The 25,795-nt window shown below is 37.4% G+C and overlaps 1 protein-coding gene and 1 long non-coding RNA gene across 6 annotated transcripts in view; one reads left to right on the top strand and one right to left on the bottom strand.

Moving 5' to 3' along the window:
- The window catches only part of bt (projectin protein bent), a 97,610-nt gene that overhangs the window by 14,696 nt on the left and 57,119 nt on the right, over positions 1-25,795 (bottom strand). For all 5 annotated transcript variants that reach the window (XM_085202319.1, XM_085202316.1, XM_085202314.1 and 2 more), the window contains 34 exons: positions 25,447-25,607; positions 24,965-25,106; positions 24,403-24,511; positions 23,863-24,067; positions 23,297-23,564; positions 22,860-23,020; positions 22,420-22,564; positions 21,971-22,123; positions 21,488-21,616; positions 21,055-21,245; positions 20,621-20,735; positions 20,177-20,372; positions 19,757-19,975; positions 19,370-19,571; positions 18,256-18,400; positions 18,021-18,152; positions 17,326-17,539; positions 16,842-16,995; positions 16,269-16,505; positions 15,627-15,841; positions 14,979-15,198; positions 9,451-14,439; positions 8,935-9,102; positions 8,498-8,650; positions 5,533-5,682; positions 5,029-5,223; positions 4,522-4,726; positions 3,937-4,095; positions 3,435-3,639; positions 2,540-2,676; positions 1,595-1,804; positions 976-1,331; positions 563-683; positions 131-328 (listed from right to left, as the gene is read on the bottom strand). In XM_085202319.1, the coding sequence (XP_085058445.1) occupies positions 131-328; positions 563-683; positions 976-1,331; positions 1,595-1,804; positions 2,540-2,676; positions 3,435-3,639; positions 3,937-4,095; positions 4,522-4,726; positions 5,029-5,223; positions 5,533-5,682; positions 8,498-8,650; positions 8,935-9,102; positions 9,451-14,439; positions 14,979-15,198; positions 15,627-15,841; positions 16,269-16,505; positions 16,842-16,995; positions 17,326-17,539; positions 18,021-18,152; positions 18,256-18,400; positions 19,370-19,571; positions 19,757-19,975; positions 20,177-20,372; positions 20,621-20,735; positions 21,055-21,245; positions 21,488-21,616; positions 21,971-22,123; positions 22,420-22,564; positions 22,860-23,020; positions 23,297-23,564; positions 23,863-24,067; positions 24,403-24,511; positions 24,965-25,106; positions 25,447-25,607 (10,959 nt within the window). The remainder of the gene's footprint in view (positions 1-130; positions 329-562; positions 684-975; positions 1,332-1,594; positions 1,805-2,539; positions 2,677-3,434; positions 3,640-3,936; positions 4,096-4,521; positions 4,727-5,028; positions 5,224-5,532; positions 5,683-8,497; positions 8,651-8,934; positions 9,103-9,450; positions 14,440-14,978; positions 15,199-15,626; positions 15,842-16,268; positions 16,506-16,841; positions 16,996-17,325; positions 17,540-18,020; positions 18,153-18,255; positions 18,401-19,369; positions 19,572-19,756; positions 19,976-20,176; positions 20,373-20,620; positions 20,736-21,054; positions 21,246-21,487; positions 21,617-21,970; positions 22,124-22,419; positions 22,565-22,859; positions 23,021-23,296; positions 23,565-23,862; positions 24,068-24,402; positions 24,512-24,964; positions 25,107-25,446; positions 25,608-25,795) is intronic.
- On the top strand, positions 21,095-21,977 carry LOC146529631 (uncharacterized). Its single transcript, XR_014879041.1, has 3 exons — positions 21,095-21,230; positions 21,446-21,599; positions 21,812-21,977. It is a non-coding gene; the product is annotated as an uncharacterized LOC146529631 (long non-coding RNA).

Below are 25,795 nucleotides of genomic sequence, written 5' to 3' on the forward strand. Positions count from 1 at the left end.
TTTTTTTCACGTCCTTTATATAATATTTTATATTTCTAAATGTATAATTTTTTGAATATCTTATATGGATAAACTCAGAGCCATACAATATCTTAGATATACTAATACATAATTATCATTCAACACTCACCCTTAGGATCAACAACTTTAACTTGCTGACTATTAGTACTTGGCGGTGAGAGTCCAGCCTCATTTTGGGCTGTCACTCTGAATTCGTACTGACGACCTTCGATAAGGTTGGCACAATTGAACTGATTAGGTACACATAGAGTTGGATTGACACGCTGCCAGCTCGAGGAGCCTACTTCCCGCTTGTCTATCCAGTAACCTAAAAATATGATTTAATTAAGTAATTTGTTTATAAATTACGGTTTTTAAGAAAAAATCTATATTAAGAATTTTAATCTATATTATTCTATGAAAAATCTATATTTGAAAAGGTAGCTTTTCGGTCGGTTAGGTTTTTTTCCGTAAGGTAGGTAAACGGAACCCAGTATTACACTTCGTTGTCCACTGACCTCCCATATTTCTACATGAATCAATAAATATCTAATAATGTTACCCTGTATCCGAGCACCGCCATCACTTTCAGGCTTGTCCCATTCTAAATGAACAAAGTGTCCACCGACTTCCACGATCTTTGGAATGCCGGGAGCTGATGGTGGATCGTAAGGAGCCTTGGCCTGTAACATAATATAATCATTAGAAATTAATTAATTGTATTATTTTTCGATTCACGAGGTATCCCGCATATAATAAATAGATAGATCGCATCAACGCTCATCAGACTTGATGCGATCAAACGCAAGCCTATTCAATATATATATAAAAAAAAGAGGGGACCTAGTTTTAAGACACTCTGGCATGTATCGAAACTAAGTAACTAACTAAATAAGAAAAAAAAAACTATATATAGTAGGGTGAGATAGTGCAAAGCCCAAAAATTAAAAAAAAAACAAAAAATGCCAAGCTTACCTTAACAGGATTAACGCCCTCCAATCCCGGTCCAATACCGTTATCATTGGCCGCGTGAATCCTAAAGTTGTACTCTTGTCCTTCAGTCAGACCATGTACTGTGAATCTTGTATCTCTAACCGAAGACGCTATAGTAATCCATGAAGTTCCAGAAACATCTATCCTTTCCACTACATAATGGGTAATAGGGAGACCACCATCGTAAGTGGGCGGTTTCCAGGCTAAGGTGCAAGTGTGTCTCGTTATGTCCGTGGTCTCCAGTGGGCCTTGTGGTGGTCCAGGTAGACCTGTCACCGTTACGGAGAACGAGTCTGACGTTTCTCCGGAATTGTTCTTGATTGTTATTTTATATATACCTGTGAGTAAAATGAGTGAAACATATTTTAGTGTTGTTGTAATTAATGTACAAGAAAACATCAAAATGCACTCAACGAAAAATATATGGAAATAGATTTTTTGCCAGCAATAGTTTTTACACAACATTCTAATGAATAACTTTAAAAATTAAAAATAATACATAAAATATTAGTAAGACAATCCAAATATTTATCAAATTAATCTATATTTAAAAAATATTTTTTCTATATTTTCTTTCTATATAAATAAAAATTCTACTAACCCATATCATCCCTGCTGATATCCTTAATAAATATAAGAATGTAATCATCAAACACGGTAAATTTAAGATGTGGGGACTCCGACACTTTTTGTCCATCTTTAGTGAGTGTGACGTCGGCTGGCTGGTCTCCAGTGTATAGGATTTTGATCTTTGTGTTATCATGTTCTGGAAGGTGAAGATCGCCTGGCATGCGTGTGATCCGTGGTGGACCTGGAATCATGATTATTTTTAATAACGTTTTCTTCAGCATATATCATAAGAAAGTAGTGCTAAGATGCTAGTTTTTCCACTTTCTGCCCAATTTTGGAGAATTTGCGTTTTGAGTGAAACTCGGCGCTGACCTTTGTCTTGTGACCAGAGAGTCAGGATATGAGAGAGTTCCCCGAGTGGCAATTGAAACCACAACTGTCGTGTCGCACAGTCGAGACGTTGCGCCAAGGCTTCTAGTGCTATTTGTTTTAATCTTTGTTAGTACATATATCATCTCACATGTTGAGCGAAACGAGAAATGAATTTCTGAACTTTTAGAATTTTTTTTCACCTAAAACCATCTACGTGGTCATATCTATATGTTTGCAAATTTTCATTTCAATCGGTCAAATCGTTTTGAGACCCTATTGGTGACAAAGAGTGTAAAAAGTCTGCAGTAATGCGCTCGCTCCGCTCAATTAATCAATTAAATTATTTTAAATTATTATATAATATAAAATCCTTATATTCTACTACATAACTAACCAATCAGGTTTTATCACATTTATTTTTATCGGCATTTGATATAATTATGTGAACTAGTTGATATTATTATCGACGTCATGGTCAGTTTTATATTACCTGTTTGTGGATCTTATTAAGTTACTACTACTTAACTTTAATTTTCATTCTGTCGTCAACACTGTAATCTTAAAATCTACCATCTATTTAAATTACCAATAAAAATGAACTCACTTCCAATCTTAAGGTGAGCTGTGCAGTAAATCTGTCCAAGACTGTTACTAGCTTCACACGTGTAGTCCCCTTCGTCAGCTTCAGCCGCTTCCAGGATGTTCAGTTTGAGAGTACCCTCACGGGATTCTGCAATGAATCTGCAAAATAATTGATTTGTTAATTTGATAAATCATATAAATAAATACATAATTGTAGGGGAAAATAACTTTATTAATATTTTCTTATTTTTAATAAAACACAATAAAAAAATATTTATACTATATAAAATATTTAGACATTCCTTTTAGTGTTCATTCTGCGGCGAATTGGTACCAGATTTCGGGAGCCATACACTTAAGGTTCTAGTCTAAAGTGCGAAAGAGAGGAATCTAGCGAGAGAAAGAGCGAGACAAAAACATACCGAATGCCCATTATCTTGCCAGAGGGAGACAAATGTCTGTAGCGAAAGCAAGACAGATAGAGAGAGAAGTACCTGGTGCCCATGCCGATCTCCCTGCCGATCTTTAACTAGAGGTAAATAGCCACCGGACTACCGGACACTACACAGTACAGTACAGTAAGACTACAGAGCGAGACAGATGTATCTAACGACAGAGACAAAGTGTATAATAAATATCGAGTTCCGATTAACTCGATCGACCCGAATCCGACGAATCGTTCGATTTCACAGTACGCGATCAGTCAGCAGATCGAGACGGAAAAAGCGAAATAGAACAAGACAGAAATATCTAGGGAGAGCGAGACAGATATATTTAGCGATAGCAAAATAGCCGAAGTCTACATTCGACGCCCTTGCCGCTTACGAAATGTTTTCAAGCAGCCATGCTGAAAAAGCCAAAAGGACAGCAATAGACAGCATTAGCCTCACGTTCGAAAACAAAAAAAGCGCCAGTACCTGGTGCCCATGACGACCTCTCTGCCATTCTTCAACCAGCGGCCAGTCGGCACCGGACTGCCGGATGCCACACACTCCAGGGTGTACGGTCTTCCTAGCGGTGCGCAAATGGAGGCCGGCATGCGTTTCAGCCACTCTGGCCTGGCGCCGCCCGCCTCTTCGCCTGTACGTACTGGTGTGGTGCAACTTGATGGCTCTGATTTACCTGTTGGTTTCATGGTAATAGAATAATGAGCAATGATTGGCATATTCATTATTATAAACCGGTCACGGGGTTTTTAACTTGGGCGTAGTATTATTTATTATATCTTATTTTGAAAATATATTTAGAAACTTAATACATTTTGTAGAATAATTGTAATAATGGGATTACATAAAACAGAGTATTACTCTATTACTAACATCAGCTTTTAGAACAAATCTTCTTTCTAAACACACACACACACACACAACACAAGTATTTATTATTATTCATATAACAAATATAAAAACAAATACATACCAGCAGAATTAACAGCAATAATTCTAAATTCGTAATCAGCCTTCTCGCTGAGATTGAGCGCGGTGAAGCTTGTGTCCATCACGTTGTAATCGTTGCTCTTTACCCATACTGAGCTGCTTAGTTCACGACGCTCGATTATGTAGCCGGTAATACGAGAGCCTAGCAAAAGAAGTTAGCAACTATCAGTAAAACTACTTGTTAGCAAGTTAGGCTAAGGGGATCTAGTGTTGAGACACTTCGTTACCCACGCTGAATTTTTGAGAGATTGTGTGGTAGTTGTTGAAGGAAGTTTTTTATAATATATTTTATTTGCCTTAACATTTTATCCCGTATGTGGCTGGTACTGTCACAAAACTTCCTCCGCTATTTTTCGCTTCATCTAGTAGACATTTCGTGACGAAAAGTGAGTGGGGGAACTCAACACTGCGCTTTATCTTGTATTGGTTTGAGAGAGGAAACGAATAGAATTTATTCCTTTGAGTTTAAATCGAATCCACATCCGTTGCGTTTACGGTCAGACGCTGTAACACTGCCTCAGTGTCATAAATAAAATATTAAATAATAATAATATACGAATCTGCGTACCTCCATCAGAAGCCGGTGCGTCCCACGCCAGATCAACATAGTTCTTACCAACACGGAGTACGCGAGGGGAACGCGGGGGTCCAGGGGGACCAGCCTTACCCCGCACTTTGAATGGTTGTGAACTCGCAGAATACTTGCTGAAACCTGCAGCGTTCTTAGCCCGAACTCGGAATTCGTATTCGTGGCCCGGCTCTAGGTTGTATGCCTGTGAAGTGGGAAAGAATAAGTAATGCTGTCTATTATCTTATTATTAAATATTTCTTCAGAATTTACGGATCATTATAAATTGTTAAAAAAATTAAGTTTCTTTTTTGAGGGCGCTTTTTTGTTGCCGTGAGCTTACACCTACCAAAATTATATATATTACGTATATACTAGTTAGCTATCATACTATAAGTTATAAAAAATCGAAGTAGTTAAACATATTTTTAAAAAAAAAAAACGTCATGAGTACGTTATATACATTTGTCCACCGTACTGTAAATAAATATAGTCAAAGTAACTAACCTGGTAATTGCAATCCTTGACCAGGTAATCGGCGCTGCTCCACACCTTGTCCTGCACGTCGCGGAACTCTATCTTGTAGCCTTGAATGCGCGCGCCGCCGTCCGAGCGTGGCCGGTCCCATACCACAGACGCGGTGGAACCGTCCCAGTCCAGTACGCGGGGCACGCCCGGCGGGTCCGGGATCGTGAATGGGAACTGCGGGGGAAATAATACTTTTATAATGTCTATTGAATTTTAAATTATCTAAATAAGTTAATATTTTAGAAAAATATTTTTGTAGTCCCACGATTTATCCCTTGTTAGATAGTCAAAAAGAGAATTAATAATAATCCGTCAAATCTAAGAAACTATTAGTTTGAATTAGAAAAGTTTTTTTCAATCGGACCAGTACTTTTTTAAATTGGCGCATTTAATCAACAAACTCTTCAGCTTTATAATATTAAGTTAGAACCTTTTGTATAGATAAATATAAAAAAATTAAATAATAAATGAATATAAACTCACTTTAGCAGTAATATAATCGTCCATGGCCAATGGTTCAGACACTCCATATTGGTTCTCAGCGCGGACGCGGAACATGTACTTGCGGTTCGGTTCCAGACCCATCACGTTGTAGTGACAGTTGCGTACGAATGACGAGATCTTTGACCATACCTATGGAAAATTTTTAATATTTGATTTCAAGTTATTTGTATTACTAGAAGCAGTTTTAAACTTTACCAACGAATCCATATTATACAATCCATATTATATATATATATATATATACAGGGTGGAAGAGGCAGCGCTTCTTTTATTGAAACTGCATATAGGGTAAAATATTTCAAACCCGAAGCTAAAGAAATTAATCAAGATGCCTCAACAGTTTGGACGTAGGATTTTTTTTCATTTCACGATTTTTCTCCATACCTGTATTTCGTGTGACGCACACATACACATACTACTACAAAAATACTACTAAGCGTTGCCAAACTTCTACTTTTCATTCGTCAAAACATAACCGAACGAGAAAGAACGATATCTCGCGTTCTTTTTCACGCAATTATCTATTTATTATAAATCTAAATAACGTTCAAAGCTCTTATTAAAATTGTTTAAAAAAATCATACTTTAAGTCAATTTATTGTATCACCTTTATTATGAAATTATTTAGAAATACTGCATGGTTATTGAACCACCCACAAAATTATATTCAATTTTTTTTACACATAAAATGATATTGAACTACGATAGATAGGTACTTACATTTAACATTAGTTTTATATCGTCGTTGTCGCATTCTCCTTTTACTACCACTAATATTTACATCATAAGTAATATTAAAAACTCAACATTTGTTTGAAATGTCTTAAAAGAATGTATGTTTTGATAGTACACTCAAATACTGACACAATAGTTTCACATTTGAGAAAAATACTCAGTAATCACATCATCACGATCACGAAACGATTTTAGAAATTTGATTAATGATAAAATTAATATTAAACAACATCCAAATAATTTAAAACACTTAATAATTATTCAACGTATAAAGTCGAACAAAATAATGTAAATACAACAGAACTTAGCCTTTCCGCGGCTAAGTTCTGTTCTTACACAGATAATTAAAAACATTGTAATAGTTGCCATTAACTAAAATACTTATCGAATATACTATTAATTTTTTTATTAATATTTTCATTATTATTTATATTTGTATAATTATTTTGATCGAAAATCGTATAAAAATTAAATATTAAACGAGTTTTATAATGTGACACGAGAACCTACGAAAACTGAATACGAAACAAATTAATATTTAGTAATTATTTGTAAATAGTATTGATAATTTTATTAATTATTTTAATATCAAATCATGCGTAAAAAGTATAATCTACATTTATTATGAATTATAGTGTTATATTAAACAATCAATCAATATTAAAAAATAATTTTGTTATCTGCACAAAGACACCCCGCTCACGCCGCACCGATTACCGGGGATTCCCATAGAATCGGTTCGGCGCGTACATTCTGCGCAATAGTAGTTGAGTCGGACTATAGCTGAATGGTATTTACTTAACCATATAAATACAATGGGTTATGGGCCCAGACCACGTCGTAACAATAATAAAGAAGATTGCATCAATCGTAGAAAATTAGAAATACTGGCGAGTTTAAAACAGCGTTACTTCACGCAACGCTTCGACGTTGGTATTGAAATTTGGAGGTTAAGTTGCCGGGAAGGAATAAAAAAGAAAAACAAGCAAAAAAAAAACAATCACGATGGAAGGGAAACAGCACAGTAATAAAACTGGAAGGAGTAAAAAATTGGAATGCTTGGAAGTTCCAAACCAATACCACTACGAAGGGAAATTGTGTCATCATCATCATCTGCATTAATTGTAAAAAGAAATGCTACAATTAAAAGAAATATTAAATGTTTCAAGTGTAATAATATGCGTCATTGTCGAGCTGAATGTAATGTGGACAGAAAATGTAATATTTATTGTTAAAAAAAGTGAGAAAAAATGATAATTGTAATAATTTTGTAAACATGTTAAAAATGAGTTAGTTTAAAAAGGGAAAATAAAAATATGAGTTTGTAGTGCAACAAAAGTAAAATTAAAAACCTAATAAGAATAATTCAATAAAAGTGTGTGTAAAGTGTATTCCTAAGTGGTATGGTATGGTTCTTTAAATCTGGCGTTCCGAGCGTGCCAGTTGAGCACATATCACTTCGCCAATGTCACGTTGTATGGAGAGATATTCCTAAGTGTTGCGTTAACATCAGCTCGCCGCCGTTGCCTACATACCTACGCTAGTTGCTGCGACTCGATTTCTTGAATGAAGCGTTTGCGACGTTGCCGCTTTGACAGGTAAGTGTGTGCGTGTTTATATTATACTTTACAAATGGCGTTTTATTTTAAAACGATAATTTTATTATTTATTTTGTTTGAAAAAATAACTTTTTAATTTTTGGGAATTATTTTTTTTCTGAATTATATGAGGCTTTTATAGAGTAGTTAAAACTGTGGTTTCATTTAAAGTGGTGCGTTCAATTCCACCCTGTATATATACACACACACATATATATATATATGTATATATATATATATATATATATATATATATAATTTGTAGCCTACTTGTTATTCTGATGTCTAAGTATCATCTAAAGCCGTTCAGTAGATTTAGCCTGAAAGTGGAATAAATACCTGTTCTCACAAACTTTAAAATTTAAAGTATTAATAATAATAAGTAGGATAGAAAAATTTATCTTTTCATAAGCCGAAACTCAATATATGTCATAGAGTTAATGTGTAAGGGTTAAAAAAAATTACTGATTAAAAAAACTTTGTAGAACGTGAAAAATTATATAGAAAAAAATATATATAAAAGAAATTTCGTGAAGTTATTAAAACAATATCGATTGATCGATAGCTTCGCGATCTACAGTCTTAGTCAAAATTATATTTCGTACACTTACTCCAGTATTGTCCATCTTTTCCACAATATAATTGGTGATTGGAGATCCTCCGTCGTCTAGTGGTGGTTTCCATGACAACGTGCACGTGTCCGGAGTAATGTCGGACACGTCGAGTGGGCCCACCGGTGGGGAAGGCTTGTCTACTACTAACACCTGTAAGAAATTGTTTTCTTTGAGTAAACATTCCATAATTTATTTTAAAGCACATTAAGTGCAAAATTTAGAAGCATAATTTAGAATGCGAAATAATGTAATAAATAAAATATAATATATAAGTAAGTAAATATAAGTTATTCTTTATTTTTACTACAAATACATTAAATTACATTTATTTCAATATCCGAAAGTGACTTCTCTCCTGCCGAATTAACACAATAGGAGATCTGTTATGTTACATAAAAAAATTATTATTTTTTTTAAAGTATAATCAAACTTACTCTGCAAGTACCACTGTCCGAGCCTTCACTGTTAATAAGTTGCACAGTGTAGGAGCCGGTATCAGACCGCTTAGCGCTAGAGTTTATGAACACCGTATCAATATCAGATGTGACGAATCTTATACGGTGATCGGGGAACACTTCGTCGTTGTTTATTATCCACGATACCTGGAAATTTATTGTATTGTTTATATGACATCGTTAATAATAAATTATTAAAATAAGCTGTAAGCGGGATGGTGGTGGGTTTGACTTCCAATCAGGGGAATGAATTATTTTAATTTCTTTGCTCCGCTATTAAAACAAAGCGCCGAGTTTCACCACTTAAAAGAAGTGAGGAAAGGAATGTTTTATCATAAGATTCTATGGCCTACCCTAGGCTATATGCGTGATACAATGTGAAGTTAAATAATACAAAGAAAAAATCCCTAAGTACTGGGTTTTAAGCCCTCCTGAATATGGTTATAATTTCAGTAAACGGTACTACTTATGATAGTTTTGAAAAAGTTTCCTTACCTTTGGCCTGGGGTTTCCTGTGAATGGCACGGTGATTTTAATCTCTTCACCGGCAATAACAGTGATGTCCCTAAGGCTGAGGTCACTAGTGATGCGCGGCGCATTGGGCGGTGCGCAGGCGCGTATCGCGTCGGAACTCTGCGAGAACGGTCCCTGGCCAGCTGCGTTTACGGCAGCTACACGGAATTCGTATTCGTGATTTTCAATTAAACCTGTTACTTTGTATGTGGTGTCTGGAATGTGTGCATGAGATGCTTTGGTCCATTTGTCTTCAGTGATTAATCTCTTTTCTAAAATGTAGCCAGTAATTGGTGACCCTCCGTCGTGGCGTGGTTTTGACCAAGTAATCGTGATAGACGATTCTGTGGTTTCAACTGATCGTGGCGCGCCAGGTGCTCCTGGTGGATCGAATGGATGTCTAGCTCTAATTGGTTCTTCGGTTTGCGCTGGATCAGACTGACCGTATTGATTCTCTGCCATGACTCTAAATTCGTAACTCTTTCCAACAGTTAAGTTCTTCACCCGTAAGAACGGTGTTGTAACGTAACCAGACACTTTAGTCCAGTTAGGTGTACGAGCTTCACGTTTTTCAACAACGTAATTGGTGATTTCACCGCCACCATTGTCTTTTGGTGGATTCCAGTATAATGTGAGAGCTTCGCCCTCAAACTCGTCTGCGCGAAGATTTTCTGGTTTTCCGGGCCTATCGAGAACACGTACATTGATGGTTGCAGTATCATAGCCAGATGGATTACGTAACTGCAAACGGTATTGACCACCATCTGATCTCTTGGCATTCTTGACGACGAGAGATGCAGAGTCGGGCGTGATTTTCTGGAATATTCTTGAATCACCTTCAACGTCCAGTAAGTTATCATCAGCAAACCAAGATGCTGTTGGTTGAGGGAAGCCGGTGTATGGTACGTGAATAGAGAAATCTTCTCCAGCACGTACAGTAATATCACGAACACCACCGAGATCCATGCATGGCTTATTAGGCTGTTCAGCGATTGTAATATCGCCAGTGGGTTTGCTTGGCTCAGAATTACCCACATCATTAACAGCAATGACTCTAAACTGATATTCTTCGCCTTCCTTAAGTTTTGGCACTGTATGTACAAGACTTGGGATTGGAACGTCATTAACATCTTTCCAGTCCTTATCACCCTTGGCCTTCTGTTGAATAATGTAACCCTTAATTTTGGATCCTCCATCACTCTTTGGTGGCCTCCAGGACAATGTAACAGAGTCTTTGGTAATTCTGTCTGGTTTGGGCGGTTCTGGTGCGCTAGGCTTAAGTCTCGGTGTTTGGGCAATAATCGGTTCGGTAGGTTTGCTAGGCTTTCCTGGGCCGGCTTCATTAACAGCTATAACGCGGAATTCATAACGGTTTCCTTCACGCAGATCTTGAACAGTGTAACAAGTGTTGGGTGTTGGATAGTTATTAACCTTAACCCATTCACCTCCACGTTCTCTCTTTTCAACGTAATATCCAGTAATAGGCTTGCCGCCACTATTTGCAGGTGGTTTCCATTCAAGTGAGCAGCTATTTGCGCTATAACCAGTAACGTTAGGTGTGTCAGGGGCATCTGGTGGATCGAATGGCAATTTAGCTACAATTGGTTTGCTCTCCAGCGGCTCAGATACACCATATAAGTTTTCAGCACGAACTCGGAACACATACTTCTTGCCTTCAGTCAAATTTTTAACAGTGAAAGAACATTTTGGACAGAAACCAGCAACTGTGCGCCAGTCATTTACTCCATATTCAGCAACTTCAACAACATAACCAGTGATTTCACTACCACCATCATCCAGAGGTGGTTGCCATGAAAGGCTCATGGATTCATGAGTAACTGGGTTGCAAACAAGTGGGCCCTTAGGTATTCCAGGTTTATCGACCACAATAACTTCGATATCAGCGGAATCTTTTCCGTGTTCGTTCGAAGCTGTAATTGTGTATTTACCAGCATCTTCCCTTGTTGATTTTTCAATGCTAAGTTTAGTTTCTTCTGCTTTCGTTTCAGCGGAAATTCTATGTGATGGTACAACAGGAACTGTTCCCTTAGTCCAAGAAATCTTAGGTGTCGGTGCACCAGTAATTGGAATGTTTATATTGATGGGTTCACCAGCTCTGACCTTGATCTTGCGACCAATAAGGCCATCCAGCCATAATTTCGGTTTTTCTTTCATTGGCTTAGCGATAATTACGTTTGATGGGTCTGAAGGTTGTCCAGGTCCTGCTAAGTTAACAGCTGATACTCTGTATTCATACTGGTGACCTTCTTGTACTCGGTCATCGTTGTATTCATTGAATCTAACAGGTTCCCTGTTCATCTTAATCCATCTGCCGGTTGCTTTATCACGTCTTTCAACATCATAGCCAAGAATATTGGAACCACCATTGGAAATCGGTGACGACCATTTAACCTTAATGTGATCTTTGTCTGCAGAAACGAGTTCTGGTTTGCCTGGTTTTCCAGGGACGGTGTATTGATTCTTAGCGACGACAGACTTATCTGTGACCAAAGGTTCAGATCGTCCTTGCAAGTTTTCGGCGAACACCCTAAACTCATACTTAGTGCCTTCAGATAGACGAGGTACGGTCGCGTGATTGTATTTAGGGTTAACATATGTAACAGCTGGTACCCAACCTCCGCCATGGGTCAAATCTCGTTTCTCAATAACATATCCAGTAAGTTCACTGCCACCGTTGTCTTTAGGCGGTTTCCATGACAAAGTTACAGACTGGGCAGTAATTTCCTCGTATTCAAATGGTGGCTGCGGTGGTCCAGGTACATCTAAAACGATTAAGTCAAAGCTTCCTTCATCAGAACCTGAATCGTTTTTCAAGGATAAGTGATATTTTCCAGCATCTGATCTCTTACAGTTGACGGTGTGAACAATTGTGTGGTGACCCACAGATGTAAGGGTAGTTCTCTCGTTTGTTACTACCGCTTTTCCGTCACAAGTCCATTTAACTTCAGGAATAGGCTCACCGATAAAGTCGACGTCGATATGGAAAATGAGACCAGCCTTAATGCGAATTTCTTTAAGCGGTGTCAAAATCTTAGGAGCAACAAATCTATCTTTGGCTGTAATAATGTCCGATGGCTCACTAGGTTCGGACTGTCCGGCTTGGTTCAATGCAATAACTCTGAACTCGTAATCTTGGCCTTCAACTAAATCAGGTACGGTAGCTGTAGTTTGGCCAGGTGGTACGTGAGCCGCATTAACCCAGTATGGGCTGCCTTTTTCTTTCTTTTGAATAATGTATCCAGTGATAGGAGCACCTCCATCAGATTTGGGCGGACTCCATTTCAGGTCTACATGGCTCTTACTCCAATCAGTTGCTTCTGGTTTGCCAGGAGCGGAAGGCTCATCGAATTCGTTCTTTGCGACAATAGCGCGATCTAATTCCAATGGCTCGGATTGTCCAATAGCGTTAACAGCGCTAACTCTGAACAAATATTCCTTCATATGAATAAGCCTTGTCACTTGATGCGATAAGAAAGTGCTCATGCCGGCGTCCGACCACGTGCCTCGTGATAAGTCCATCTTCTCAACGACATAATGCAGGATTGGTGATCCACCGTCGTCCAAAGGTACTTTCCAGGAGAGCGAGCAAGAGTCCTTGCTCACGTCCGACACAACTAATGGCTTCTCTGGTCGAGATGGTTTGTCCAAAACCGTCACGTTGGCACTCGCTGAACATACTCCGAGATCATTTTTGAGGGTCAATTTATAAACGCCACCGTCAGAGCGGACGGAGAATGGAATGTCTAGGATGACCCTGTTGTGCAAGATTTGAATGTCAATTCTGTCGGAGGGATGAACAACTTTGCCATTGATCTGCCACTCAACTGTCGGTTTTGGAGAGGCTTCTATTGGGATTTCATACTGAATCCTCTGTCCAGCTTTAACTGTTTTGTCAGCCAACAGTGTTTTGTCGAATGTCGGTGCGCAGAATCTGGCCTTAGCCACTTGAGGCGTGGAAGCATCGGAAGGTTCGCCATTTCCGGCTTTGTTGACAGCAATTATTCTAAATTCGTATTCCTCTCCCTCTTGAAGACCAGGAACTGTTGCTGTTGTCTGGTTTCCTGGTACTGTAGCAGCAAGCTCCCACGGACCGTACTTCTTCTTGGCTTCTATGATGTATCCAGTAATAGGTGAGCCACCGTCCTTCTTTGGTGGTACCCATTCCAAATCCATGTGATCTTTGTCCCAGTCCTTGACAACTGGTGTGCCAGGTTTGTCTGGTGTTCCGTAGGGATCCTTGGCAGTAATAGGTTCTTGGCCTGTCAGTGGCTGAGATTCGCCATGTCTGTTGACAGCGCGAACTCTAAAGTTATAGTCGTGTCCCTCAATAAGGTGATCAATTCGAATATTACATCCCTGGACTTCTCCAGCTGGGACCCATCTAAGGTTTTCTTGGTCCATCTTTTCGATGATATAGTGTGTTATTTCGCTGCCACCATCGTCTTTGGGAGGCCTCCATCTTAGACTGCATCCTGATTTAGTAATATCATCCACGCGCAATGGTCCTTCGGGCGGCAGTGGCACATCCATAACTACAATCTTAACCGTGGCTGAGTCGGTACCATTAATATTCTTAGCTTTAAGAGTGTATGTACCGGAATCAGCACGTTTAGCGTCAATCACCTTGATCTTCGTACTATGGGCGTCATTAACGATCTTAATTCTGTCAGTGTTAAGAACGAGGTTGTCTCCATGGAGCCATTCCTTGGTGGGTGTGGGTTCTCCAGCGACTGGTACATCGAGTTCGTAATTCTGTCCCACTTTGACTTTAATGTCGAACATAAAGTTCCTGTCGATTTTAGGTGGCAGGTTCTTAGGCCTGGCGAGGTGTGGTGCGGTTCCGTCGCTGGGTATACCTTTGCCGGCTTTGTTGACAGCGCGGACACGGAATTCATACGTGTTACCTTCAATAAGGTCTGGCACTTTACCAGATGTAACGTCACCATCAATCTGTAAAGCGAGATAAGGTAATAATATTTTAAAATGTACTAAATAAGATATTTTGATATACTATAAATAATTATAAACGAGTGTTAAATTAAAATCAAATCAACTTCACGCTATATCCCGTAGTAGTGTACACAGCAGAGGAGACAGAGGGAGCCTATTGTTAAGACACTCCGTTCCTCGTTTTCCGCCGAATACTGGAGTCATTGCGCGCTTTTGCCTCGTCAATAGAGCGAAGAAATAGAAATATAAATAAATATTTAATCTCCTCGAGTAAGGATCGAACCCACAACCAGTCGCGTTTAGTCACACTTTGTGCCCCTGTGCCACGACTGGCCTATTAGCGAGTGTTAAGTTATAAATAATATACATATTCGTATATGTATTATAATTTACTTTCTTATAAAAATAGTATTGGTTTTATACCTAAAAAAACAATTACTAAAAGACAACTTTTATATTTAACTTTACAGCGCAGCATCAATCCGTCGAGGTAAAAATAAAGTACTGGTTTAAAAAAAAACAATAAAAAAGAAACAAACCTGAGCACACTCCTCCCAATCCGGTGCAAATCTATCTTTCTTCTCAATAACGTATCCCGTAATGGGTGCACCACCGTCCGTGTCTGGTCTGGTCCATTCCAGTTCCACAAAGTCCTTGTCAAAGTCCTTAATCCTTGGTGTCCCTGGTTTACCGGCCACGTCGAAGGGATTTTTGGCTTCAGTGGCATGAGGTGTAGTGAGTGGTTCAGATTTACCCTGTCTGTAAATGAAACGTAGGGTTATTTGCTAAAAAAATTAAAGATTATTTTACTTTTATACTTTTTTTTTCGGATAGATAAACAATCAATTCTAAAATGATACAGAAAGCAATCAAGTTTTTACTTAATAACACACATAACAAGAAAATGAGAATAACTAATTCCCCTTCAATGGGAATCGAACCTATAACTATCGTATTTACAGCCAGATATTGTGACGATAGGATGGTCTCTATAATATAACTCATTTGGTATTTGTACTATTATAAAAATTGTAAGAGACCCAATCGAAGTGTGTAGATAATCTTTTTACATACATTGACGTGCTATTTAAAAATATGATTAGATATACTAGTACTAATTATCAATTCTAACGAGTAAACTACAAATAAAAATCAAACAATTATATCAAAATAAAAATGTTCCTCACCTATTAACAGCACGAACTCTAAACTTGTACTTGTGTCCAGGCTGTAGACCATCTACAGCTAAATTGGTCTCTGGTCCATCAGTCTCACCAGCATTTACCCATCTGCCCGTAGCTTCGTCCATACGTTCGACGATGTACTTCTCTATGGGCTGGCCGCCATCGTCCGCTGGCGGGTTCCAAGAGAGTTTAGCGCCGTTTGCATGTACGTCTGACACCTGAGGAAAGAAATAGACAAATTAATAAAAAAATCGTTTAAGTATTAATTGAAACTATCTACTTGATATACTAATTATTTATTAACTTACAACAAAACCAATATTTTCCAAGCAAGAAACAAGAAAGAATTTGCAAAATGTATAAAATCAAATAAATAATCATTTTTAGTAAAAGCGTGGCATAGTTGGATAGCGTCTGACCGTAAACTTGATCGTTGTGGATTCAAAAAACAAAAACTCAGGGGAAATTATATTTAAATTATTTTGATTCCTCCGTTCTAATGAAGAAAACACGGCGTTGAGTCCGCACCGCCCAACACGCAATGCATTGGGCGGAGACTGGAGTACAGATTGTCTTAGCACTAAGTTCTTTCTGTACCTTGCCATATGCGAGATACAGCGTGAAACTAAAAAAAAGGAAACCAACCTTAAGTGGTCCACCAGGTGGACTTGGCACACTCAGCACTATTACTTCTACTTCAGCCACATCCTTGCCATTTGAGTTTTCAGCGGTTATCGTATATCTGCCGCTATCTGACCGTGTAGCTGATTTACAATTTAATTTAGTATTATAGTCGGAATGCTGTACTTTCATCTCACCACCGGATTTCACTTCACGTTTTCCCAAGAACCATTTGGTTTCGGGCATTGGTTCTCCGGTTACCTGTAATTTTTATTCAAATTAATGATGTTTTAAGCTTTTTATCTATTACTATACATAATTTTAAAATAATTATTAGTATATATAAATAAGTAAATGTAACAAATAAGTAAAAATTTTAAAACGGGACGGCCTTATGGCCGTCGTGATGCGGCAATACAGAGTCGAACTTTAAGCGCGACGGTAACGGACGGTTTGATTCCCAACCGGAGGTTATTTTAATTTCCTCACAATGTACGATGTTGAGTTCCGACACTCAACATGCAATATCTCGAAAATTGGAACTTTGCTTTATACGGGATACAGCGTGAAGCTAAGAAATAGATTAAGTTCACTCACCTTAACATCAAATCCGAACTTCTGTCCAACCTTGATCTTAATATCAATAAGGTTTGTTCTGTCAATCTTAGGTGCCAAGTTTCTGGGTTTGGCCACAATGGGGTGTGTGCTGTCGCTGGGTACTCCTGGACCTGCTTTATTTACAGCACGAACGCTGAGGAAAAAATATTATCAGATTAATTCGAATGATAAATTAGAAAAGAATAAAAGTATTTATTTTATTATAAAAAAACAATGTCATTACGTTACAATAGTAAGAATTATATAGTATAATTATATATATTATATTATTATAAGATGAATTAGTTACATTAATAAATAACCAAATTGGTTTAATTTTTTTTTTTTATACATTTATTTTAAAGTGTGTAAAATTGGGACGGATAGGGGAGAACAAAGAACCGTGGGTCTTGATTTTTGCTGCCTATCTAGGCGGTATAAAGCGTGAAGCTGCTAAAACATGTCGAAATAATAAATATCTTACCGAAACTCATATGTCTGTCCCTCAACCAAATCCGGTACAGTGCATGCAGTTTTATCAGCCGGTACTTCCAGAGCCTTCTCCCAATTACCGAATTTGTCTTTCTTCTCGACTATATACGCTTCTATGGGAGCGCCGCCATCTTGTTGTGGTGGTGTCCACTTGAGGTCCACGTGGTCCTTATCCCAGTCTGTGACTGACGGAGTGCCGGGCGCACCTGGATAATATAATTTGACATATAACATAGATATATGAAATCATAATATTTCATTTATTTACGTTTATATTTCCATTTCTTCGCTCTGATGTTGAGGCAAAACGCGGCGTTGAGTTCTGCCACTTAACACACAATGCCTCCAGAATTCGGCAGTAAGTTAAGAATACCCTGCTGTGTGTGGGCACCGCGTGAAGCTGATTTTTGATTTTTAAAATATTTTTTATAAGTGTTAGACTTTCTCGACGATTTTATATTAAAGCTGAATCTTTTTTTTGTCATCGTGAATTTTAATTCGATCGATCATAGTCCGATCTTAGTTTTAACTAAGACATGTTTAGTGAATGGTGATCATTGTATTGAACATAATATTAATTAAAAAAGGACCAGTAACTGTTGTTTTTGATTCTATACAAGTAGGTATGGGACTATGAATTCTATTTGCAAAAAATATAAAATCTTAACCAAAAAAAAACTAAGTTACCAGGTTCATCATATGGGTTATTAGCGACAATCTTCTCTTCTGAAATGAGCGGCTCAGATTCTCCTTCGGAATTGACAGCCGACACGCGGAACTTGTATTCTTTGCCAGGAGTCAAACCGGTTACATCGCAACCTGAGAAGTATTAAAACTATAAGTAACTATACAAAGAATACTTAAAAAATGCTTAGTACGTAATTATATAATCAGAAGAAAAATATTCAAGATCTAAACTCACGAGGTTCATCCGACCTCGCGCAAGGCACCCATACTCCAGTATCTGTGTCCAATTTATCGACTTGATAGTACTCGATGGGCGCACCACCGTCGTCCTTGGGTCTCTTCCATTTGAGCGTGCACCCGTCTTTGTGGACGTCCGAAATCTGAATATAATAATTATTTTAGTATTAGATAACGTATGAAACAAGGATAAAAATATTATGAAGCATAAAAAAATAGTTTGAACGCGCTTATCTCAGAAACTACTGGTTTGAATTGAAAGAAATATTATATTATAAATTACATTAAATAACGTCAATCGTTTCGATAGTACCTTCTTTAAATGTATCGCAAAATGTATCGCGCGTTTGTTTTTAGACCACGGCTAGTTAGAAATAATATATATTATACCCAAAAACCCTTCATTGGATGGTTAGAATATGTGTACAGTAAGCACAAATTGAAATTCAAAAAATTCTTTATTCAAATAGACTATTATAAGCAATATGAATCGTCGAATGAACAATTATAAACAAAAAGCTACCACCGACACCGGTTCGGAAGGCAGTTCTGCTGAGAAGAGCCGGCAAGAAACTCAACAGTAGCTCTTTTCAAAGTCAATAGTATAATATATTTATTACATTAGCTGGCAGCTATCCTGCATGACATTCAATAAACATTAATTCCATACATGGTTATCCTCTAAATGTTCTTGAACAGTGTAATAAATAAGCTTAACTGGTTAGAATTTTGTTACAGATATTTTAAATTTTGGTAGTGGCAAACTTAGAATACGTATACTCAGAGCCATAAAATATTTATTAACCTTTTGAACAAAGAATCCTAACCCTAAGAATATTAATGACATATTTTATTTCGCCTAGAATTTGTCTTTTTGTTAGTTAAACGAACGTAAGAGTTTTGTTTATTAGTATAATTTAAAGTTTCTTATTTATACTTTCACCTCAAAAAATATCTTAAATAGACTTATACTTATAAGTCCAACATAACCAATAAAAATATCGGCCATCGTGACCGAACCAAACTACGACGTTAAGCTCCAGAAGTTAACAGATATAAACACTCGGTTTCCCCATCCTACCCAGCTTTACTAGAAATACGGTGAAGCTTACCTGCAACGGTCCTTCAGGCTTAGCAGGTTTGTCGGTGACCACCACGTTTATGGTGACTACGTCCTTGCCACTGGAGTTGATTGCCGTGACGGTGTACTCGCCCGAGTCATCCCTCCGCACGGGCCGGACCACCAGCTTGGTGAAGTAGTCCGGACTGTCGATTGTGACCGCCTTGGAGGGTCGCAGAGGCATGTTCTGGTATCTGGTGGGATAAAGAAACTGATTAGTGATCGCATGTAGGTATTCTGGGTCGAAATCTATTTTATTTTGTTCTAAGTATAGTCCAGAAACAAAATCTAAAATTAAAATTTCAGTTTGCAATGTTGATGAGTCAGTCAATTCACTCAAAATTGCTACATCTACAATATATAAAAACGGTAAACACACCTCCATTCCACAGCCGGAGCTGGTTCACCAGTTATAGCCGCCTCCAGTTTCAAGGTAGACCCGGCGGACAAGGTAACGTCACGCAAGTGTCTCCTGTCGATCTTGGGAGCCAGGAACCTGGGCTTGGCGATGAAGTTCTTACTGGCTTCTGAAGGTTTACTTTGACCAGCTTTGTTTATTGCAATCACTCGGAATTGGTATTCGTTGCCTTCTATTAGCCTGTAAGAAAAGTTTTATTACTTGGTAAATGTTACGTATGACAAAATAAAATAATGGTTTAATATTTTTAAGTAATTTAGTGGAGCAGCGGCAGCAACTTCTGCGGGACTCGAACCTCGGCTTGCGGCAGTCGATCGATCGAATGATGAGTGAGCTGTGGTCTGATAGTGACGGTTCCCATTTAAAAAAATACGTATTTACCCATTAACCGTAGCACTAGGAGTAGGTGTATGCGTTTCTATCGCCTTCTCCCATAGCGGACTATATTTGTCCTTCTTCTCGACAATATAACCAATGATGGGTGATCCTCCGTCTGACACAGGGGGCTCCCACTTGAGGTCCACATGTGTGGCCGACCAGTCGTCTGGCACAGGAGTGGAAGGGGCATCTGGGACAGCTGTTACGAAAATATTTTATTAATATTACTATTATTTTATTTACTTATATATAGAGAAACAATCAGTGTAATATTTTATTAAATCTTGAAGCTCACAAAACGATACTTTCATCAGTCAGGTTTCTACAGATTATTTACAGATTACAATTAAAATATAATAACTACAATAAAAAATACAATAATAACTAAATTATTTCAGTTTAGCTCTGTACATATTGATACATAATAAAGCAAAAAAATACACTTACTAAATGGATCTTTGGCGACAATAGAGCCGAATGTCTCCAATGGCTCAGACTCGCCCTCCTTGTTGACCGCCTTCACACGGAACTTGTACTCGTGACCGGGGATTAAGCCGTCTACCTGTTAAAAAATATCAATATTTTAATACAACATTACAATTTAATACAATTTTAACAATATAAGAAAAAACATGCACAAGAGCAATCTAAACGCGATGGTTATGGGTTCTGTTCCAACTCGGGAAAATTATTATTTATCAGTTTGGACACAATCGTGGTGTGTTGCGTGTTGAGTTACGGAACTGTGTCGAAAATTAGGAGGTGCATGGAAAACAAATATAATTTCTCGTTGTTCCTCTGCTCTATACCCACTGTCTTTATATAATTAGAAAATTTATAATAAAATATCTTAGGAGTATATTTTCTAAGCCTATATGTACCTCCATTTCAGGCACATTGCCCAAGGTTTTTCCAACGGGTACCCATACACCGGTTTCGGGGTCATATTTCTCCACCACATAGTTCTCGATGGGTTCACCACCATCGTCCTTGGGCCTCTTCCATTTGAGCGTGCACCCGTCTTTGTGGATGTCGGACACTTCTAGTGGACCCTCTGGTTTGTCGGGTTTAGCTATAAAATTGGTGAAGATATTAAAAAATTAGATTTTTATTTTATTTTAGACAAAACTAATATAACTTAAGAAAAAAATCTGTTTCCAATGACAAATCTATATCAAACAAATATATTATTTACTATATTATTATACATAAAAAAAAACTTTTCAGATGTAAATCTTAAATAGATAACAATTATATTTTTTTATTTAACAGAACCACCCCAAGCCAATTAAAAAAAACATACACAATACTCACAAACAACAATAATCTCGACCTCAGCTGTATCTTGTCCATATTTATTAGTGGCTTGTATCTTATATGTACCGGAGTCCTTGCGACGCGGACTTGAATGCTGGTACTTGCTCAGGTAAGGCACATTTACCACTGTAAACGCATTGTACATAACATTAAAATTATTAATTAATAGTTTTTAGTAGAAAACTAATACACTATAATTTTCCTTAACTGTTGTTCATCATTAAATCTAAGAAAATACTGATAAATTTGCTAACTATAAACATATGTATGAATAATATGAAAGCAACAAATATTTGACTTTAACTAAGGATTTTGTTTTAGCTTCACGCTGTACCTTGCATACAGCAAGATATGCAAAGGGAATCTAGTGGCACGTTTCTTATTTTCCGCCATTTTTTATCGAGACGTGTAGAGCGAAAAATGAATATTTATATAAGTTGTTTCTTCGAGAATATTAGGAAAAACAACAAATATACTTACACTTAAGCCCATTTCCACTGCTAACAATCTTGCCATTGAGCGACCAAGCGACGTCAGGTGCGGGTTCACCAGACACTTTGACGTCGAGGGATATGGGTTCACCTTCATGAACCTTTATGGGACGGAGGCTACGACGATCGATCTTGGGTGCCACTTGAAAATGGATTATATATACATTATAGAAATATTAAAATATATTTTAATAATTAATAAAAATGTTGTTGTTTGTCGTTTTACACATAACAAAACTTTCGAAAAATTTTAAATAAAAAACTTGTTTTGTAAAAAAATAATACTACCAAGTATTTATAATAAATCTGCTGCTGATTTATAATAAAAAATATATGTGTTTAATTTTAATAAAATTATATTTTTTTATGTTAACTTTCAAAAACCGAATCAATCTATAAACATTAACTTTTTTAAATTTGTGTTTTTTTTAAACTCACATCGTCTAGGCTTGCAAGTAACAGATTTGCTGGCGTCACTTGGTTCTCCAGGTCCAGCTTCATTCACTGCCTTCACTCTGAATTCGTATTCGGTACCCTCATCTAGGTTAGGTACAGTTGCTTTGTCGTTATCGTTAGGTCCAACCTAAAGGGACAAACGATATTACATTTTTTTAATTATAAGATTTTTTACTCATACACTTTTACATTTTACTCATGCATTTTTACACTTGTAGATGTGATCTCTGAACTTCTTTGCACTTTCTTTTCTTTTCTTTTTTTTATTTTCATAGTTACTAACGACTAAACGTAGCGTTGAGTGACACTAACAATGAGACGGGATAAAAATAACAATGTTAGCCAATTTTGTTAAATAAGGCTATGTAAAAAATAATCAAGAAATAAAAATAAAATAAGTTTATAAGACTTTATTAACATACCTCACAAGCTTTCACCCATTTGGTCGACCCAACTTCTCGTTTCTCAATAATGTACCCAGTGATTGGTGCGCCACCATCTTTGATTGGTTTGGACCATTTGAGGTCCACGTGGTCTTTGTCCCAGTCCAGGACCTCTGGTGTTCCGGGTTTGCCGGGCTCGTCTATAAAAGAAAAAATAATAATTTGTAATTTAACCAGATCCTTTGATATCTCGCATATGACAGAGTAGTGAAAGGGAATCTAGTGGTAAAGGACTCACTGGGCTATGCGCAAAAATTCTAAAATTTGAACATCACGTGGCGGAACTAAACCTCGCGTTTTTGTTGTTACTATGAAAATATTTCATTACCCCGAGTAAGAATCAAGCTCACACTCTCGTGTCACCGATGGCCTCAGATAAATAAATTAAAATAACAATAAAAAAAACTAATACGCACCGAAGGGATTCTTAGCAATTATAGACTGTTCTCCCTCCAACGGTTCAGAGACACCTTCATTATTGACGGCAGACACTCTGAATTTGTATTCATGACCTGGCACCAGATTTTCTATGTCTGCTTTAGGATCCTTGGTCTTCATGGCCGGGAGCCATCTGCCAGTTTCTGTATCTAGTTTCTCCACTAGATAGTGGTCGATGGGAGCCCCACCATCGTCTAGGGGTGGGTTCCATTTGAGCGTACAACCTTCTTTGTGGACGTCGGATATCTGAAGAGAATTAATTTTAACATTATTACAGTTACTAGGTTTGTAGTATCAAATTCTAGACGAAGGAATATTGTTATTCATAAAATAAATTAAAATTAAGTATTCAAGCCATACAAAAAGGAATATTACAAAATTAGGACGACGAGACTGTTTGCAAATTTTTGTCACTATGTTATTATTAAGACTAAATTTTCAAGACTACAAAAGGACTCACAACATCGCATTTAAAATTATAATTAAGATATAATACTATCTAAAGGTCCTAATAACTTTTAAGATGTTCTTTAATAAATCTCACCTTCAAAGGTCCCTCAGGCTTAGCGGGAACATCCAGTACATTGATTTGTATAGTAGCTTCGTCTTTTCCACTGCTGTTTTCAGCTTTAAGTACATAGGTACCACTGTGTTTACGGAAAGCGACTACCACGGACAGTTTAGTTCTATAATCCTCTACGTCTACGGAGAGATCATCGCGAGTGGACAGCCGCTCTTTGTTGTGGAACCTAAGAAATTGGATATTGAAGTTAGATTAAGGGATATTTTGGTTTATCATGCAACATGCAATGATAATATTTATTTTTCAGTTCAACGCTGCATCCTATATATAATAAATACATAGGAGAGATTGAAATGGAGTGTCTTATGTAGGCAGAAGGACACTCCGTTTTTCAGTATCAAATTTAACGTTGCACTCTTTACTAGCGATAGAAAATGAAAATAGCTCATATCCTCCAGCAAATAGCAGCCTCAACGATCGCCTTTAAAATCAGATCATGTACCACGACCGCGATAAATTATAGAAATTACTCAGCCTCAATAGCTTATGCGGATGACTTACCAAGTCTTTGTTGGTGGAGGTTCACCGGATACTTTGACGTCTAACCTAATGTTCTGTCCAGCTTTGAGTGTAAGATCACGCAAGTTGGTGCGGTCGATCTTTGGCGGGGCTGAAACACAAATTATAATAAAATACAAATATTATTTTTTAACGTTATGCATATCTGATGGAATTCTAAATTCAAATATACTGCTTATGTCATGTGTAGACGAGATCGAACCCATAACCATAAAAATAGTATGACAATATTAGGAAATAATACATTTATATACAAATCAATTTATAGATCTTTTGTTTATACATTTTAATTATAAATACTTTTATTATACATGAGTGATACCGCGGCCTCTGATTATATTACTAAATATTTTTGTTGTCTTATAGACGAGCGCGGGAAATCCGAAACACCCAAACCCTCAACTGTTGCAAAACTCAATGAACCTCAAGTGATCTAAACCATTCAAAGATTCCATTCCATTCGGCGTACCCAGCATAGGGAACATTATTAAGATTCAAAAGGAAATATTATTTAGAACTAAAAATAAATCTTTTCCATTCTTACCAAATCTATCCTTAGCCAGTAAGTTCTCAGAGGCCGCAGAAGGCTTTCCAGGGCCTGCTTTGTTCACAGCTTTCACACGGAATTGGTATGTCTTACCCTCGATCAGGTCGGGGATACGAGCCTCAGTCTTAGTACCGGGTACCTAAAAAAAAATAATAATTATGGAAATATATTATTACATCTATTTGTTAATACGTGAAGCAAAAAAGTTGTACCCTTTTTGCACACAGCAGGATAGGCAATGGGAACCTAGTGTTAATACTACTATTTTGTAGGCAATGCGTGTTGAGTGGCGGAATTCAACGCCGTATTTTGCCTTAATAACTTGACACCAAACCAAAGAAAATTAAAATATTAAATGTTTATTTTTTTCGAGTGGGAATCGAACCCATAACCTATCTCGTCTACAGTCACACTTCGTGCCTCTGCACCACGATTGGTCCCGGAGTAGATAAAATAGTAAAACAACCTATGTTCCTTACCTCAGCAGCCTTAACCCACTTTCCAGTATCTCTGTCCTTCTTCTCCACGATGTAAGCAGTGATGGGTGCACCACCATCGTTGGCAGGCTTCTCCCACTTGAGGTCCACATGGTCGGCCGACCAGTCTTTAAACTCAGGTTTACCGGGTGGATCGGGTTCACCTGTTATGAAGGTAATAGCAAATTTCATTTTAGAAGAACAAGAAGAATAGATCTTACTAATATTGTCAATTTCCCATTGACAATATTAATTTGTAAGAATAGATGCTAGATAGCTACAATATATGTCAAGTTTTTGCAATAATTTTAAAAGACCGAAGCCGTTTTTATTTCGCTAGTAATTAATAAAT

Source organism: Heliconius melpomene, chromosome 18, assembly GCF_056956725.1.
Source record: "Heliconius melpomene rosina isolate 202511_hmr_F chromosome 18, ASM5695672v1, whole genome shotgun sequence".
Lineage (NCBI taxonomy): Eukaryota > Metazoa > Arthropoda > Insecta > Lepidoptera > Nymphalidae > Heliconius > Heliconius melpomene.